Below are 16,153 nucleotides of genomic sequence, written 5' to 3' on the forward strand. Positions count from 1 at the left end.
TCAACAGTGATTGATTAAAATGGAGGCTAACAGTGACCATCTCCCTTTCATTTTTATTACATTTTCGTCATCCCTATTGAAAAATCAAACGCGACAACAAAATGTATTACCGACGTCGTCAAAGAAGACTTGAGAAATAAAGAACTTAATAGAAAAACAAAAATTGAAATAAAAGGAATAGAAAAAAAAAAGTAAAACAGAAGGAGAAAAAAGTAGAAGATACTTTTAATAATCAAAAGATATTCATTTTTTTTTGTTCATCTCTCCATAATTGTCATATTAATGTCAATATAAAATTGTTTAGGGGTCATAGAAACTCACCCACCTAACCCATAAAATTTATGTGTCTTCTTCAAAAGAGAAAATACATAATTACCCCCATCAAACTTATACTCTTTTTTCAGTAGATACCTTAAGTTTCTAGAAGTCTTTTTACCCCACAAAACAATTTAAATCCATAATTAATACACCCTTTCAGTCCATTTTCACAGTATCCGTGTTATCCATGATAAATTTTATATTTTATTTTACATTTACATACAATTATTTTAATTATTTTATAGAACTAGAAAACAAGAAGGTAACAATAATATTTTTGTAAGATTAGAAAAAAAAAAACAATTAAAGATTTCAATCCTTCAAAAAATGTACAATATTAATTAAAAACTTGAATATGACATTTTAATTTAATAAAATTAAAATTAATTTAATTTCTTGTAATAGATGTTTAAATTAGTTTTTCTCTATAAAATAATCTTAATATTAAAAGTACATTAATACTTGCTCTTAATCATAATTTGACTCTCAAAAGCACTTTTTCAAAAAGATTAGCCAAACACAATTTGCATATAAAAAGCATTTTTCAAATGAATTTGTCAAACACGGATTGCTATTTCTCAAAAGCACTTTTCTGAAAAGCTATTTTAGAAAATTGCTTCTGAAAATAAGCAGTTTTTAGCCGCAATGTCAAACAGGATCTAATTCTAGTTAATTATTTGCTTGTGAAGTTTTAAAGTTACTACTTTGCTCAAATAAGTTACTTGAATAATTCAAGTTAATTATTTTCTTGTGAAGTTTATTTGTTTGGAACAAACTTTCGAAGTCTACTGCTTGATTGGAACGAAATTTTCATTTGAATTATTTATTAAAATGTAATATAAATTTATTTTCTTCTCTTCAAATTATACATGTACAACATACCTGTGGAGAAACTAGTAATTTGTTAAATCGGTTTATTTGTACAGTCAATTTGGTTCGATTCTTTTGGTTATTTAACCAAAACCAAACATGATTATATTGATTTCTAAAATTAAAACCAAATAAAAAAAGTATCATTTTTTTCCTTCAATTTGATTTGATTTTCGACTCCGTGAACACCTCTACCCCTACCTATTTGTATAGAAGTTTGGGAGCCTTTTGTGAAAAAAAAAAAAAACACACATTTTATTGCAAGTACCCTACTTTTTGGTATTACAAGAGTTTCCACACATCACTGAATTCATTAACCTAATAAAAAAGCAGAAGGAAGTTAAGCTGCTGGGTACATTCTCTCTTCATGGCTACATGAGCACAAAATTCATTTGAATTCAATCCGAACTCCAGTTCCACTGCTGGCGGATACATAATACATTGGGATTGCAACAGATATCAGGCACTCATTCTCGTCCTATTACATCGTACATAATTAAATCTGCTGCTAAGCAGCACAGAGGTATAAAAAGTTGAATAAAGATTGAAAAACATCCAAGAAATATGAGGAAACCTAGGCTGCACCACAAGTAGGAAGTAGAATGCACAAAAAAAAGAGCAGTAAGCACCTCCATTCAATAGCTGCAACCGCAGAAAAGCAAAAGGAAGCAACACTGGTGCACAAACTTAACCCCCTTCCTCAGAACTCGTGCAATCTTTTCACCACATGCAATTAAACTGCATTGGTCATGCTAACCCAAGAATAAAGATAGATGACTTGTCGATTCTTGTCAGTGATATGTTTGGCAAAAATGATTGTGCTTCACATTTAGGTTCCTTGGTAGTATGACGATTAGACTAAAGACATTGAACCAAGGACGAGCTACCAAGACCCTATGAGATATGGGTCACCAACTGACAGCTCTAACCTGATTTTGATTTCCTTTGTAAGAATGACCGTCTTGTTGAAAGAGGAACTACAATCTCAAAGACATTCTGGAGCACTCCTTTATCGTAAATGTTATTCTTAACAACCTCCACTTCTTCAAGACGGGACCTTTGGAAGAAGGCTTTCCATTTGCTCACAGGGTGCTTCTTTTCATGGTTCAATTCAGCTAAACTTGCTTTGAGTGCTGCTGCACTTGCCTTTGCTTCATTAACCTTCCTCTTCCAGCTTAAGTACTCTTGCCATTTGAAAGTCTGCAGTTCACACGAGCAACATTTAGCTTTAGATGTGAGCTAAGAGCAAGCTGTTATTTCAACTTCTAAAATTTAATAGTTAAGCTGAATCAATAAGGTATATGATTATGATATACTAATGCATTTCTACGATTAGGACGTTCTAATGCATTTTTTATCACTATCTTGTGTCCCTTTCTTCTTTACTTTACTTTTTCTTTGCATAGTCAAATTAAAAAAAATAAAGGAGAGCCTCCTATCACCCTAAAAGAGAATGCTGCAAGCTTCTGTCCCAGGATTCTTCTTAGCAAAAGAATCCAAAATGAATAAACTCAGGTTTTCAAGTTAAATATTTTAGTCGATCAATCCAAATATTGTTTTACAAACCTGATCACACTTATAAGAGTAGCTGTTTTTTTTCTTCTTTGCAAAATATTTTGAGATCTAGTCAACTCCAACTGGCCCAAATTTTGTTCAATGATAGATCAAAAGGCATTTTTCATTTTAGGTGTAAGGTCCAAGAAAGTAATGTAATAGTAAAAAATTACAAGTGTTCTATTATTAGACATGTGTGTTCCATAAGCTCACTTCCAAAGAAAATGCAGGTACTAAATAGAAAATGAACTACCTCATTTGTTGTGGTATTTGTGACACACAGTTTGGTGTGGTATGCAAGGAAACCGGCCAGTAGCATAGAAATTATAGCCAGAAATACCATGATAAGTATTTGAGTGTTGTATGAATCCAACAACCACTGATCCAAAGCAGAAGATCATCATTACGAAACAAACCATAAGCACAAATACAAATATGAATGTATTAAGAGAGCTGGGAAAGGGGAAAATCTTATTTTTAAGAAAACAAGAAAAAGGTGTAAGCATCCTTAGTTGGATCATATGAGTCTTTGTTTGCAAAATTTAAATTTCCAGGGGTGTCTGCAGGGGGGCAATTGATGGTCTGTGATGAACCATGCCCCCTTGCAAGTGTGAATCGTTGTTGGAAAAAGACATTGAAGACAGAGCTTCATTATAGGTACAATCAATTGTGCTCAAGCTCAGCAGGTTCTTTTGAGCTGCCTTTGAGAGATGCGATAAGGTTGCCTTCGAGCTTCTTATGAAGATTGATCAAAAGAGGATGCTGACTAATCAGAAGGAGATGCCAAAAAGAAAAAACATTACTGGAACAATTCAGAAAAAAGTTAGAAATTTAGTTTTCCATATGAACTCCAAGGATGGTGACCGAGGAACAGGGGGAGGATAACGGCTTCTTCTTGTCAACGAAGATCAAGATATATACTTGGAACATCAGGGGGGTGAACAATGTGAATAAAAGGAGTCTTGTCAGAAGTCTAATACAGCAATGGGGGGTGGATGACAATATCATATAGAAACTAAATTGGAGGGGACAGATTCACATCTGCTAAAACAACTCTGGTTCAACAGGTAGCTGGGTGAGTTACATCTAGTTGCTGTAGGGAGTAGTCGGGGATAGTAATAATGTGGGATGGGAGATATTGGAAGGGTGAGCTGGTGGATGTGGCTGGTCAATTGATCACCAGAAAGTTTTGAAGTTGTTAATCAGAATCTAAACTGGTTTCTAAGTTCATTTTATGCTAACTGCAACAAAGTGAAGAAAAGAACTATGGAGGGATCTGTCTGCTTTAAGGTGCATCTGTACAGGGCCCTGGGTGATTTGTGGTGACTTCAATGTCACAAGATACCTCTCAAAGAGATCATCAGGACACAGACTTACAGGAGCTATGTCTGAATTTTCTGATTGGATCAATGATATGGAGTAATTTGATCCCCCTTTATTTGGAGGATCCTTTTCCTGGAGAAGAGGGGACAGCCATTTGACTGCTTCTAGATCAGACAGATTCCTATACACTCATCAATGGGATGAAGTCTTCACTCAGATCAGGCAAAGTACCCTTCCAAGGCTCGTGAGACCTCAATCCCATTATGCTAACCTGTGGTGAGTTAAATTTGAGGAAATCTTACTTCAATTTGAGCAAAGGTGGATGCAAATCGAGGGTTTTCTGGACAAGGTAAGGGAATGGTGGTCTTGCTTCTCAGTTAATGAGACCCCATCCTTTATCCTAGCCTCAAAACTGAAATTGTTAAAAGAGAAGTTGAAGCAATGGGGACTGGAAAATAAGGTGGACTGGAGACAGAGAATGAAGGATGTTCTGAACCAGTTAGCTAGTCTGGGGGAAATTTAGGATCAGATAACTCTCATCGAAGATAAACTATTACAAAGAGTCCAACTTTCTAAGGAATATGAGGATGTGTCCAGAAATGAAGAAATAGTTTGGAGGCAAAGGTCTACGGTTCAATTGCTTAAGCAGGGGACAAGAACACCAAATATTTCCACAGAAAGGCCACAGCACACAAAAGATACAATATCGACAGGTTGAAACAAAAGGAGTTGAGGTGACTGATCCTGAAGAGATGAGAAGGGAAATTGTCAGTTTCTGTCAAAAATTGTATAAACTATAAAGAAACAGAACAATGGAGGACAGAACTCAACCTACATGGATCTGGTAATATCAACTTAGAGGAGAAAGTTTGGAATTAATGACAATTTGAGGAAGAGGAGGTATTATAGGGGATCAAGTTGCGTACAAGTAACAAGGCCCTGGTCCTGATGGCTTCCCCATGAGTTTCTAACAGAATTTCTGGGCATTAGTCAAGGAAGATATAATGAGCACCATCAAATGTTTCTATGATAACCAAGTTTTTGAGAAAAGCTTGAATGCTATATATGTTGCTCTTATCCCAAAAAAGACAAGTTGAATTCAGGGATTACAGACCTATAAGTTTGATAGGTGGAGTCTACAAGATAATAGCTAAGCTTTTGGTTGAAAGGCTGAAGAGAGTGACTAACAAATTGGTCAACAAACACCAAATGACTTTCATAAAAGGTAGACAGATCATGGATGTTGCCCTCATAACCAGTGAGTTCATGGACACTAGAATTAAAGGGGATACCCCTGGGCCCTGGCATCATGTAAACTAGATACTGAGAAGGCTTATGACCATGTCAATTGGGACTTCCTTCTCAATATTCTTCATCAGATGAGCTTTGGCGAGAGATGGTTTGAAATGGATAAGAGACTGCATTAAAACTGCCAGGTATTCTATTTTGATAAATGAGGAATCTGCTGGCTTTTTCCTCTCAGAGAGAGATCTTAGACAGGGAGATCCCTTATCTCCATTCCTATTCATCTTAGCCATGGAAGGCTTTGACAGCATGATGAGAATGTCCATTCAGAATACCTTGCTGAAGGGTTTTAAAATAGGCAGTCACTCAGGGGTGGATATGCAAATATGTCATTTATGCTGATGATACATTCATTTTTTTGTAAAGCCAATGATTAACTACTCAAGACTATCAAGATACATTTAGTGTTTTTGAGGCAATTTCTGGGTTATCTGTAAATTGGAAGAAAAGCTGTGTTTATCCTTTTAAAGAAGTGCCCCAGATACAGAGACCAGCAAAGATTTTGGGTTGTAGAATTGAGAAACTTCTAGTAGTGTACCTTAGTATTCCATTGGGGAACAAACACAAAGAGCTGGTGATCTGGGATAGTATCATTGAGAAAACAGAAGGGAAACTAGCTAATTGGAAGGCACAGTACCTTTCTTTGGGAGGAAGAACCATCCTGATAAATTCTGTCCTATACTTTTTGCCAACCTACCATGTCTCTCTTCCCTATGCCTGCAAAGGTTGAAAAAAGACTAGGCAAGCTAAGGAGGGATTTCATATGGCTGGGAAATAAAGAGGGTAAAGGCATGAATCTGGTCTAATGGAAAACTGCACAACTGAGTAGAAGTTTTGGTGGTCTTGGTATCAGAAACCTGGGGTTGCAAAGCAAATATCTACTAACCAAGTGGTGATATGGAGATTTGGCAATGAGGAACAACCCTGTGGAGAGAAGTGATTGTCAGCAAATATGGGTAGAATAGGCATTGGTGCTCCAATACAGTCAATAGTAACTATGGTGTCTCTGTCTGGAGAACAATTAGGAACTTGTGGAACCAGTTGGTCAGAGATATTACTTTCAAGGTGGGTAATGGTAGCAAGATTCAGTTCTGGAAAGAGCTTTGTATTGGTCAGGAGCCTTTGTTGCTCTCCTATCTTGATCTGTTTACCCCTAGTACCAATCAAGAAGAATGGTAAATGAAGTATGGTCTCCTCAAGGATGGAATCTGAGTTTTAGAAGACACTTCAATGATCGGGAAATAAGTAGAGTAGTTGGTATATTGTAGGATCTTAATAGCTTTAAGGGCACAAACATGGAAGCAGATTTAGTAAGATGGAAGCACAAGTGCACAACAGTGATGGAAGCTTTCAGTTAACAGGCTATACAGTAGCAAAATGCAGGAAGTACCAGGGAGAATAGATGGCCCTTGGGGGAAGACTTGGAAGAACAAAGTATTAAGGTAAGATGTTTTACCTGGCTGGTTGCCAGAAGGGCCTGTCTCACTCATGAAAAGCTCCAAAGGAGAAGTTCTCAGATAGCCTCATGGTGTTCTCTATGTAATTAAACTAATAGCGATTGGTTCTTACACTGTAAAGTTACTGCTCAGCTATGGTCTCTGTTCTTGGACCTGACACAAACTAGATGGACAATGCCAGAACACACAGTTAACCTGCGGAGCTGTTGGATCAGGAGAGAGGGGAGCAAAAGTCAGAAGGGAATATGATTCCATCCTGTAAATGGTGGTCAATTTGGAGAGAAAGAAACAAGAGGTACTTTGAGATTACTGCTGAATTTGTTCAGAAAATCCACTGGAAAAGAACTTCCTATTTTTTGGTGTAAAGAGGAGGGTGTGGAGGACGCATACTAGGGTAGAAGGTTAGTAGGTAGTGGAAGGTGGTTGTGCTTTTCGAGGGTTTAGGCTTGTTGATGTTTGTCATTGTACTAGCCGTATTATTGTAGTTCTTGTTTTTAATATCAATCACCGTCTGTTGTTTACTGTGTTGCTATTATCGCATTATTCCTTTCTTGTATCCTTTGCCCTGCTTCCCTTGTTAGTCTCTATGTTTTTTCTACACTGTTTTCTTCTTCTTTGTACTTGAATTTGATGCATTTGAGCCGAGGGTCTGCCGCAAACAGCCTCTCTACCTTCATGAGGTAGTGGTAAGGTTTGAGTATACTTTAACCTCCCCAAACCCCCTTGTGGGATTACACTGGGTATGTTGTTATTGCTGTTGTTGTGTAAAGAGGAGGGTATAGAGGATGCTGGACAGACTTAGAATTTATAAGATCCTTATAGATTTTGCTACCCAGTGTTGTGTAGCAAGTAGTTGTTCAGTTTGATTCAGTTGTAAATTTCTTTTGATGGGAGCCAACATATCCTTAATGCTGAAGAATACAACATTTCTTTTATCAAAAAATAAAAACAGGAAAAGGAAAAAATAGCAAAGAAAGAAAATTAAAGAATAAGAAACTAAATAATGGAAAAATATATTAATAATAAATAATTAAGCGTAATTAGTTTACAATAAATTGGAAGATGACACATGTATAATTTAAATTGGTTTAATTCTTTTTCACTTTTCTCATGCCTCTAGAAAGGTGATGGCACATTCTTTGCCACGTCAGCTCTCAGTCTTTTTTTAATTTCACTTCAAACAAGGATAAGGGGGTAATAGGTCGCCCATAAGGTAAAGGTGTGTAATGACGGCTGTGATATTTTTACTTTTTAGACGTAGGGCTGGGAAAGTGGGGGTTTTACCTGTTTTTTCAAGAGGTCACCTATTATGGACTCTCTATATCTTTAGATGAAGAACAATCCATCCCACCAAAGAAGGTAATCTTAGTGTACTGACCCCTAATTGAATTGTTTTAGATTCAGAAGTGGAAGAAATTGCTTTATCAACTAATAGTGGTCAAATTGGCATATTACCAAACTCGAACGCTCCATGCCTTCTTACGCACGTGGTCTTGGGCTCATTTCTTTCGGCTATGCGCACTTGGTAATATCCACATTCACTATATGTCCAACATTCATGCATAAAGGTACTCCTAATGGGTTAAAGACCATATCAACAGATCTTCAATTATGTAAATAAGGCATATCTTGTGTAGGCAAAAATTTGGAAATGATAACTTTATTTCCTGTCTTCTAGCTACTTTATCGCCTACTTTGATTTCACATTTCTGTGAAATATATACACAAATACATCGATTCAGAAAGATAAGGGCCCAAAAGTCTAAATAGGGGGGATACAAATTCCTTATCTCAATCGTCATCTCAATGTGATACAACCATTCCAATTTTAGCTGGGAAAGAACGGTGTAGTCCATCCGAACCGTCCAATGAAGAATAAGAGGAGAGAGAAAAGCATCAATGGCACGCAAAGCGCATGCAGAACAGGCACGAAGAATAAGAAGTATGCAGTAGAAGCAGCCGAGCTCATTCCCTTCGCTTGCGGGGTCCAAAGCAATGCTATCTTTCATGGAAAAATCAAGGATTTGGGGTTTCTTGCTATGCTACAACACTAAATAAATCCATTTTGATTAGCCAATATATGAATAGAAAGACAGATCCATCCATCTATGATATCTGATTTAGATTTGATATCTAAAAGAGAATCAATCTCATTCAACCTTTGATTGGAATCCGTTTGAAAGGATCTTACATTGTAAAGGCGATATGATACCAAACCTCAATTGCAAGCTCACTCTTGAAATATACATAGTAAACCACTTTAAACTCGCAGTCTTGGCCCGACTATGTCCGAGGGATGTCCTTTTAATGCTTATTTCACTTCTTTTTTTCTTTTTCTCCTATTGCTAATGGAACTTTGGTTCCAGTAACCTCCTGAACCTTATTCATTACATCAACCCTTCTTCAACAAGGGGAAGATAGGAGGTAAAGGTAAGGTTGCGTACACATCACCCTCCCATGACCCCACTTATAGAATTCACATGATATATTGTTGTTGGTATATATGAAGGACTAAAATGATCACTTTTTCCATATATTAAGGACTATTTCGACTACATGGTATATATGAGGGACTAAAATAGCCCAACCCACATACATTAAAGACCATTTTGATCATTTTCTCGAGAGGAGAGAATAGAGTACTTTATTTGAAATTTATGAAGATAGAGTTGGAAAATAGGTTTGTAGCACTTCTCTAAATTTGGAATCCAACTCGAACTTGGATTTGGAAATTTTAGTTCATCAAACACTGATTTTCAAATAAAGTGAAAATTATTCCAAAAAGAAATGAATAATTCTCATGGCCAAACAGGTTTATGGAGATGTTCCTCTCCAAATCATTCCGTCCACTTCACCGAAATATACATGACTACAGAGCCTCATAAAGAATGTCCCTACCTCCTCAAATTCCCAGCCACAGAGGGGTCTCCTCGAGGAAATCTCTGATGACGGTGACGACCTGTATCTTCCATAACTCTTGGCTGCCATGACATCCTATCCCCTTTCTACATTAAAAACTATCGCATAAAGTTGTCTTTCTGCATTTTATCACTGCATCCATTTATAGAGCCAATACCATATTTTGTTCCCCTTCACAACGAAAAGGCAATAAATATTGAGAAGTATTATTTCTCCTTCATTAAGCCTCTCCACTTACTCAACCTATAGAAGGCCTTCACATTCTTTGGGAACCAACAAAATTGGTTGTTGCCTTACTTCACTTAATCACCTTTCTGCACATGTCCCCTTCTCTGTTAGCATATCTCTATACTCTATAGCCACTTCCCTAACAATGAGATTGACTATCCCCACTGTTCGAATGCACGACCATTATTGATAGGAGTTGAGAATTTCTCCCGACTAACCAAATGAAACTTCTTGTTTCCATCCCATCCCACAGGAAATAGCTCATCAACATCTCAAGCCTTCTGCTCTGGAAATCGAAGTAGGATTGGAGAACAAGGAGATAAAGAAGGTTGAGATGCTTGATGGCATTGCCTTTATCAAGGACTCACATAATAATTATTTATTAATGTTTCCAAAACAGATGAAAATTTGACAACATATAAACTCACATGCAACAGGGAAAGAGATAGATATAATCAGGCAGAATCCAAAAGGTGGACCTCCACTTACCACTGCAACATGTGGAGCCAAACTACTGAATGATTTCTCGAAGCCATAATAAACTGCATCAACAGAGGAAGACAACTATTACTTTGGGTCTAACATGCAATTGGGCACCAATAACATTTAAAGGAGTAGTCAATGCACCAGTAAGAATATCTATAACCCGTAGTTCTTTCAGTCTGCCAGCTAGCACAAGTGCAATAGCAACTGCCCCATATAAACAGAGAAGAAAATGCCTGCAGATGCATGTCCAAAATAACAGGAAAGGTAACGTAAGAATCTTATCAGCATGAGCATCAGTGTATAGTACAAAATCTTTTAGAATTATGCTGAATCTTCTGTTATTCACATACATATTTTTCACAAGCAAGTGATGTGAAATCAAATGAAGGTAGTGTCAATATTAAATACATGAAAAATAAGAATTTTCTCTAATAAGGTCAGATTGACCGAGCTTTTATGACGACTTACGCCTCGTATTTTCTTCAACAATAGCAAAGAGTTTAAAGTAACCAAGAGTGTGGCTTAACCATCAATGAAGTGGGTCTACATTACGGGAGAATAGAGTTCAAATTCCAAGAGAGACAAAGAAAAGTGCAAGGTGATTTCTTCCTATTTGCCTAACTTGAGTTACCCCATACCTGTGATAGTGGGAGGTAGCAGACACCCCATGGAATAATCAAGGTATGCACAAGCTTGTCAGACACTACCATTATTAAAAATAAAATATATAATATAAAAATAATAATAGGACAACAACATTATATTTTTATTTTTTTGATAACCGAGAAATCCGTCTGTGACCCGCCCTTTGGACCAATCACAGCCTTCTAAACTCGGTGGATAATGGGCCCGCCCCTCTACCCTTCTCCACTTAAATATCGGGCTTCGCTTTGCATGATGTGGGGTTTGAACCTGCGACCTAAGCCACAAATCCTCCACCTTTTGCCACTTGAGCTAGGCCTTGGGGGCACATTATTAATAATAACAATAACAATGACAAAGAGTTTGAATGAGTTCCTAACTTAAAACAATGCTAGTAATGGAGTTTTCTATTTTTTCATTTATTTCTTTTTTGTATTGGAGGGTAAATTTTTGTGCAAGAGTAAAGGTATTGTACAAATTCCAAAATTATGCAAAAATTAATAAGAATCATCAGCTGTGAAATAACCAATCATTTATGCTAGTAATGGAATCTTCTATTTCTATTTTCTTTTGCATTTGGGGGGAAGGTGAATATTTGTGCTAGTAAAGGTAACCTGTGAGTTCCAAAATTATATAAATACTAACAAGACTCATCAGCTGAAAAGGGACAGCAATAATGAATATCCCCTATCAAGGGTATTTTCTCACAATGAATTGAAGATTGGTACCATTGATAAAAGGATGCTTCATGCCACACCTTTGATGAACTGCGCAGACCGGTAAAATGGGTTTCCAAAAAAAAAAAGGAGAAGAGATAATCTGAAATCTCCTTTCAATCATCTAGCCGCTACTCTCCAATCAAAAGTACTTTGTAACATCTGAAGTTCCAACAACAACAGCATGCCCAGTGTAATCTCACATTCTACTCATGGTGACATCCTGATTTCTTCATTACTTCTTATGAGAGTAACATATCCTGTCCATATTGCCTATTTCAATTTATGGATGTGTTGCATTTTCCCAATTATTTCTCATACTTTTAACTGAAACCAACCCATTCCACATGGTCTAAGCATCTTTTTAATTCTACCATGTAGCACAAGGTTAAAACAACACAGTGGACTAGAAAACAATGGAAGAATAGTCCTCTTATTGCAACAGAAAGGCCACTGAGAGAGAGTGTTCGTGCAACGAAAGAGACACTCCTTAGGTGACGGATAGGTCACAACTTCGAAGCATGAAAACAAACTCTTTGCTAAAATGCAAGGGAATGTGTGCAATACACGCCCACTCCCTACCCTGGCACTGGTGATAGCACTTTGTGATACCATCCAAAGTGGCATACCACTATTAAAGTTGATATTTTCAATAGAAAATCAAGAAGATGTTTATCATGGAAGGAAAACCCAATAACGGCTCAAGGATTGTAGGGATAAGTGGAAGGAAAACCCAATAACAATCCCAACGATTGTGGAGAAGAATGGTCTAAGTGATGCATATATTTCATGGTTCTAATCCAAGCACAAGAGGAAGCAGATTTTTTTTAATTTTTCGAAAAATTGGGGGTAGGGAAAGGGGAAATGGAAAGGGGATTACAATGTGGGAAATCGAACCCTCACCAACAAGGTGGGAGTTCAGGTAGACAACCAACTTAACTACTAAGATTCCCAAGAGGAAGGCGATTGTGGCTCATAGCAACCCCCAAATTGATGAAAAGAAAAACCCACCAAGGAGCTGAAATTCTGCCCATAAATGGGCTGCAATTCAAGCTCAAAAGAAAGCTGTTTAGAGACTGAAAATCAAGCAGAAGAGGAGGTTAAACTCACGTGAGATTCAAGCCTAAAAGGGGCAGTATAGCCGTGTATTTCTTGGTAGTATTTGGTAACTTTTCCTTATTTTTTATTAGCTAGTTTTGGATGTCTTTTTACAAAGTTTCCTAGTTAGGGTTTTCTATTTATTATTTCAATAAAAGCCGGACTTGAATCTCATGCTACTTGGGATAGGTTTTTCCTATATATAGATGAATTTTGTTATTTTTTCAAAAGACATGATTAATATTATTTGAGAGGATTCTTTTCTTGCAACTTTATGTGGGGTGACTATTGATTCATCTTACAACCTTATAAGAACAATTATTTAACAGGTAAGACTAATTGTCCTAATTCTCAACTTGATGTCTGTAGTTTCCATTAAAGTAAGTTAAAGAAGGTAATTAGTCTCATACTAATTGTTGTCTCTATTTTCTTCGAAATAGAGGTCTAGATCACTTTTGATCTAAGTTCTTGAATTGAATCTATTAGTATCATAATAAGTTTTAATCTGCTAATTGTAAGTACTAAGATCAATTAGGGTTCTTAGCACTTTATCTTGAAATTTGGGGATTTTATTCTTGATTTCACATATCATTCATTTCTTGTTTTTAAGCTTTGTATTTTCGCTTCTGCGCTATTTTCTTGTATATTCAAGTAAAAAACACAATTTTTATCACTTGTGTAAAAGATAAGACCTTTGGAAGAAAGACCAATAAGTAATCATTTTCTCACCAGAGAAGAAAAGCCATAAAGTATCTGCTGTTTTTCTCACCTATGCAATTATTCTGTCATATTGGAGAAACAGAATGAAAACCATTAGGACATATACAGTGAATATATGCTGATATAGAGTTAACATGTATGCGTATGAGAGAAAGAATGGAAAAAGGAAAAAAACACAAACCATCCATCCACAATGATGATCAAATCTAGCAACACAGCGATCACAAATGCTGCAGTGCTTTGACCTAGCAGGTCTGAGCAAGAAGTAGAAATAAAATTTGATTATCTAGTGTAGTAAATAAACTGGAGCTTTAGAGGTTTTAATTGAAAGAAACACTCACTTTGGGATCTTGCAGGTAGGACATTCTTTTTCTGAGAAAATAATATTGTCATAGGGATAAGCAGAAAGATAGTGTGAAACATTCCCAGCATTCACAGTTCCTGGGTCAGAAAAGCTAGTCAATAGAAAGAGGAGAATACCCCCACCAACTGCCAACAAGCTTATGTACCTGCAATTTTATGTAATTTCTAGAAAAATTCACGTACATATACCACAAAAATCAACAATCAAGTGACAAAAGAACTGATGCATATGAGAATGTTTCAAAGCACAAGGATTCTATAATACCTGTGCACTTCACCTAGGTAATGCCCAGGAATGTACTTAAAGGCTGACTGCACAATTAAGTAGTAACTGGCTCCAATTATTCCCAAATATATGACCTGCGTTTAGTAACAGACAACTTTCAGATAAAGTTTCTATATTCATAAAAGAAGAAAAAGGGGCATGAAAATAGAGGACCACAGACAAAACCAAAGACCAAAGAATGAAAACAAAAAGAACAAAGGAACTCTCATTGAGTCTCCTGCAAACTAGTTCCATTCCCAAGTCCCAAAGACAAACTAAATGCTGTAATTGTCATCACAAAGATTCACTTTGGAAGAAATTTTCATCATTTACACTTGAGTTTTTGGATAATAAAAGCAACTTTTGTATATTAATGGCAAAAAATGGGATCTACTTTTCAAATTCTTAGAGCACTTCACATCATCTAATGCAATACAAGTAATTGATCGAAGTTGCGATTCCACATTTTTCCTACTGAATGTGTCCATAAAAGTGTATTATTATTCTGAGCACCAATTATTATAGTGCTCAAGTTGAGCTTACTCGCCAACGTATTTGAAGTTGCTACACTGTCAAATTAAGCCAAAAAGTTGTGGAACCTTGGCATCACCATTTTCAACATTATTGTACAGCATAGATTCTGATAAAGCAGTAACTAATTTGAAGATGAAAGAAGGCGAATTGAGAAGGAAAAATAACCTGGAGAGTAGGATTAGGACGATCACAACAATAGTACTCAACGCAGAAGAGTGCATTGGAACCTCTTTGACCAAACACAGCACCCACAAAGCGGCTGGAAATTCAAAATTTGAGCAAAATCCCATTTTAAATACTTATCAAAAATTACAAAAACGGTAGGGAGCAACAATTATATGCATTAATATAAATAAATAAATACCGGAAATAATCACAGGCACCAAAAGTGAGAAAAAAATGGATTTTTTGAATGAAAGTGCCTGCGAAAATAGGCCATTGGCCGCAGAGGAAAGAAATCAACACTAGCAGTGTCACCAGGCCGTGGATTACAAGAAGCCATTCCACCTCCATCTCAATCGTGCTCAAATTAGTTATGGGAATGGGAGCAGATCGTTGTAGACTTCTCCATTATTTCTTTGATTATGACTTCTAAAATTTTATATTATATTATTATAAAATCACCTAATTCAACACCAAATGTTATATACAAGCCCTAATGCCCAAAACAAGTTACATTCTTTTGTCACAATTTATATGCCTAAAATCTCGAAACTCAGGGTGAGTTTGATATAAAGGAAAATGTTTTAAAATTTTATATTATATTATTATAAAATCACCTAATTCAACACCAAATGTTATATACGAGCCCTAATGCCCAATACAAGTTACATTCTTTTGTCTCAATTTATATGCCTAAAATCTCGAGACTCAGGGTGAGTTTGATATAAAGGAAAATGTTTTCCAATTTTTTTAGGTTCGATTGGATTAAATGCTTTGGAAAATATTTTCCAAATCAACTCATTTTTCATAAATTTAAGGAAAATGATTTTCCTTAAAAAATTAAGGAAAACATTTTCCAAAACTTTCTTCCAACTTCAAATTACATTTTTTTTTATTGAAAAAATCAATTTATTTTGTCCCTACCTTCAAACCAATCCCCCCCCCCTCCCCCCAAATAATAATTTAAAGCTTGTTTTTTAAAAAAAAAAAAATTAACTTCAATTTTATATTTTTTTACCCCACCCCACCCCCTACCCTCGACCCCTCATCACCCCCCACCCCACCCCAAAAAAAATAAATTTAAGTTTATTTTTTAAAAATATTTTCAACTTAAAAATCTATTTTTTTTCACCCCTCTCCCCACCCCCACCCCCACCCCCACCCCAAAAAAAAATTAAGTTTGTTTTTAAAAA

At 36.2% G+C, this 16,153-nt stretch overlaps 1 protein-coding gene across 1 annotated transcript; it reads right to left on the bottom strand.

Annotated features, from left to right (window-relative positions):
- Nucleotides 1–1,427: 1,427 nt before the first annotated feature.
- LOC125843244 (probable protein S-acyltransferase 17) lies at nucleotides 1,428–15,414 on the bottom strand. Its single transcript, XM_049522454.1, has 10 exons — nucleotides 15,163–15,414; nucleotides 14,964–15,057; nucleotides 14,265–14,359; nucleotides 13,978–14,145; nucleotides 13,818–13,890; nucleotides 13,646–13,698; nucleotides 10,602–10,693; nucleotides 10,464–10,516; nucleotides 2,996–3,121; nucleotides 1,428–2,388 (listed from the first exon to the last, which is right to left on the bottom strand). Exons 1-10 carry the CDS (start codon nucleotides 15,309–15,311, stop codon nucleotides 2,113–2,115), a joined length of 1,179 nt encoding a protein of 392 aa, XP_049378411.1. The 5' UTR covers nucleotides 15,312–15,414; the 3' UTR covers nucleotides 1,428–2,112.
- Nucleotides 15,415–16,153: the final 739 nt, after the last annotated feature.

Source organism: Solanum stenotomum, chromosome 10, assembly GCF_019186545.1.
Source record: "Solanum stenotomum isolate F172 chromosome 10, ASM1918654v1, whole genome shotgun sequence".
Classification (NCBI taxonomy): Eukaryota; Viridiplantae; Streptophyta; class Magnoliopsida; order Solanales; family Solanaceae; genus Solanum; species Solanum stenotomum.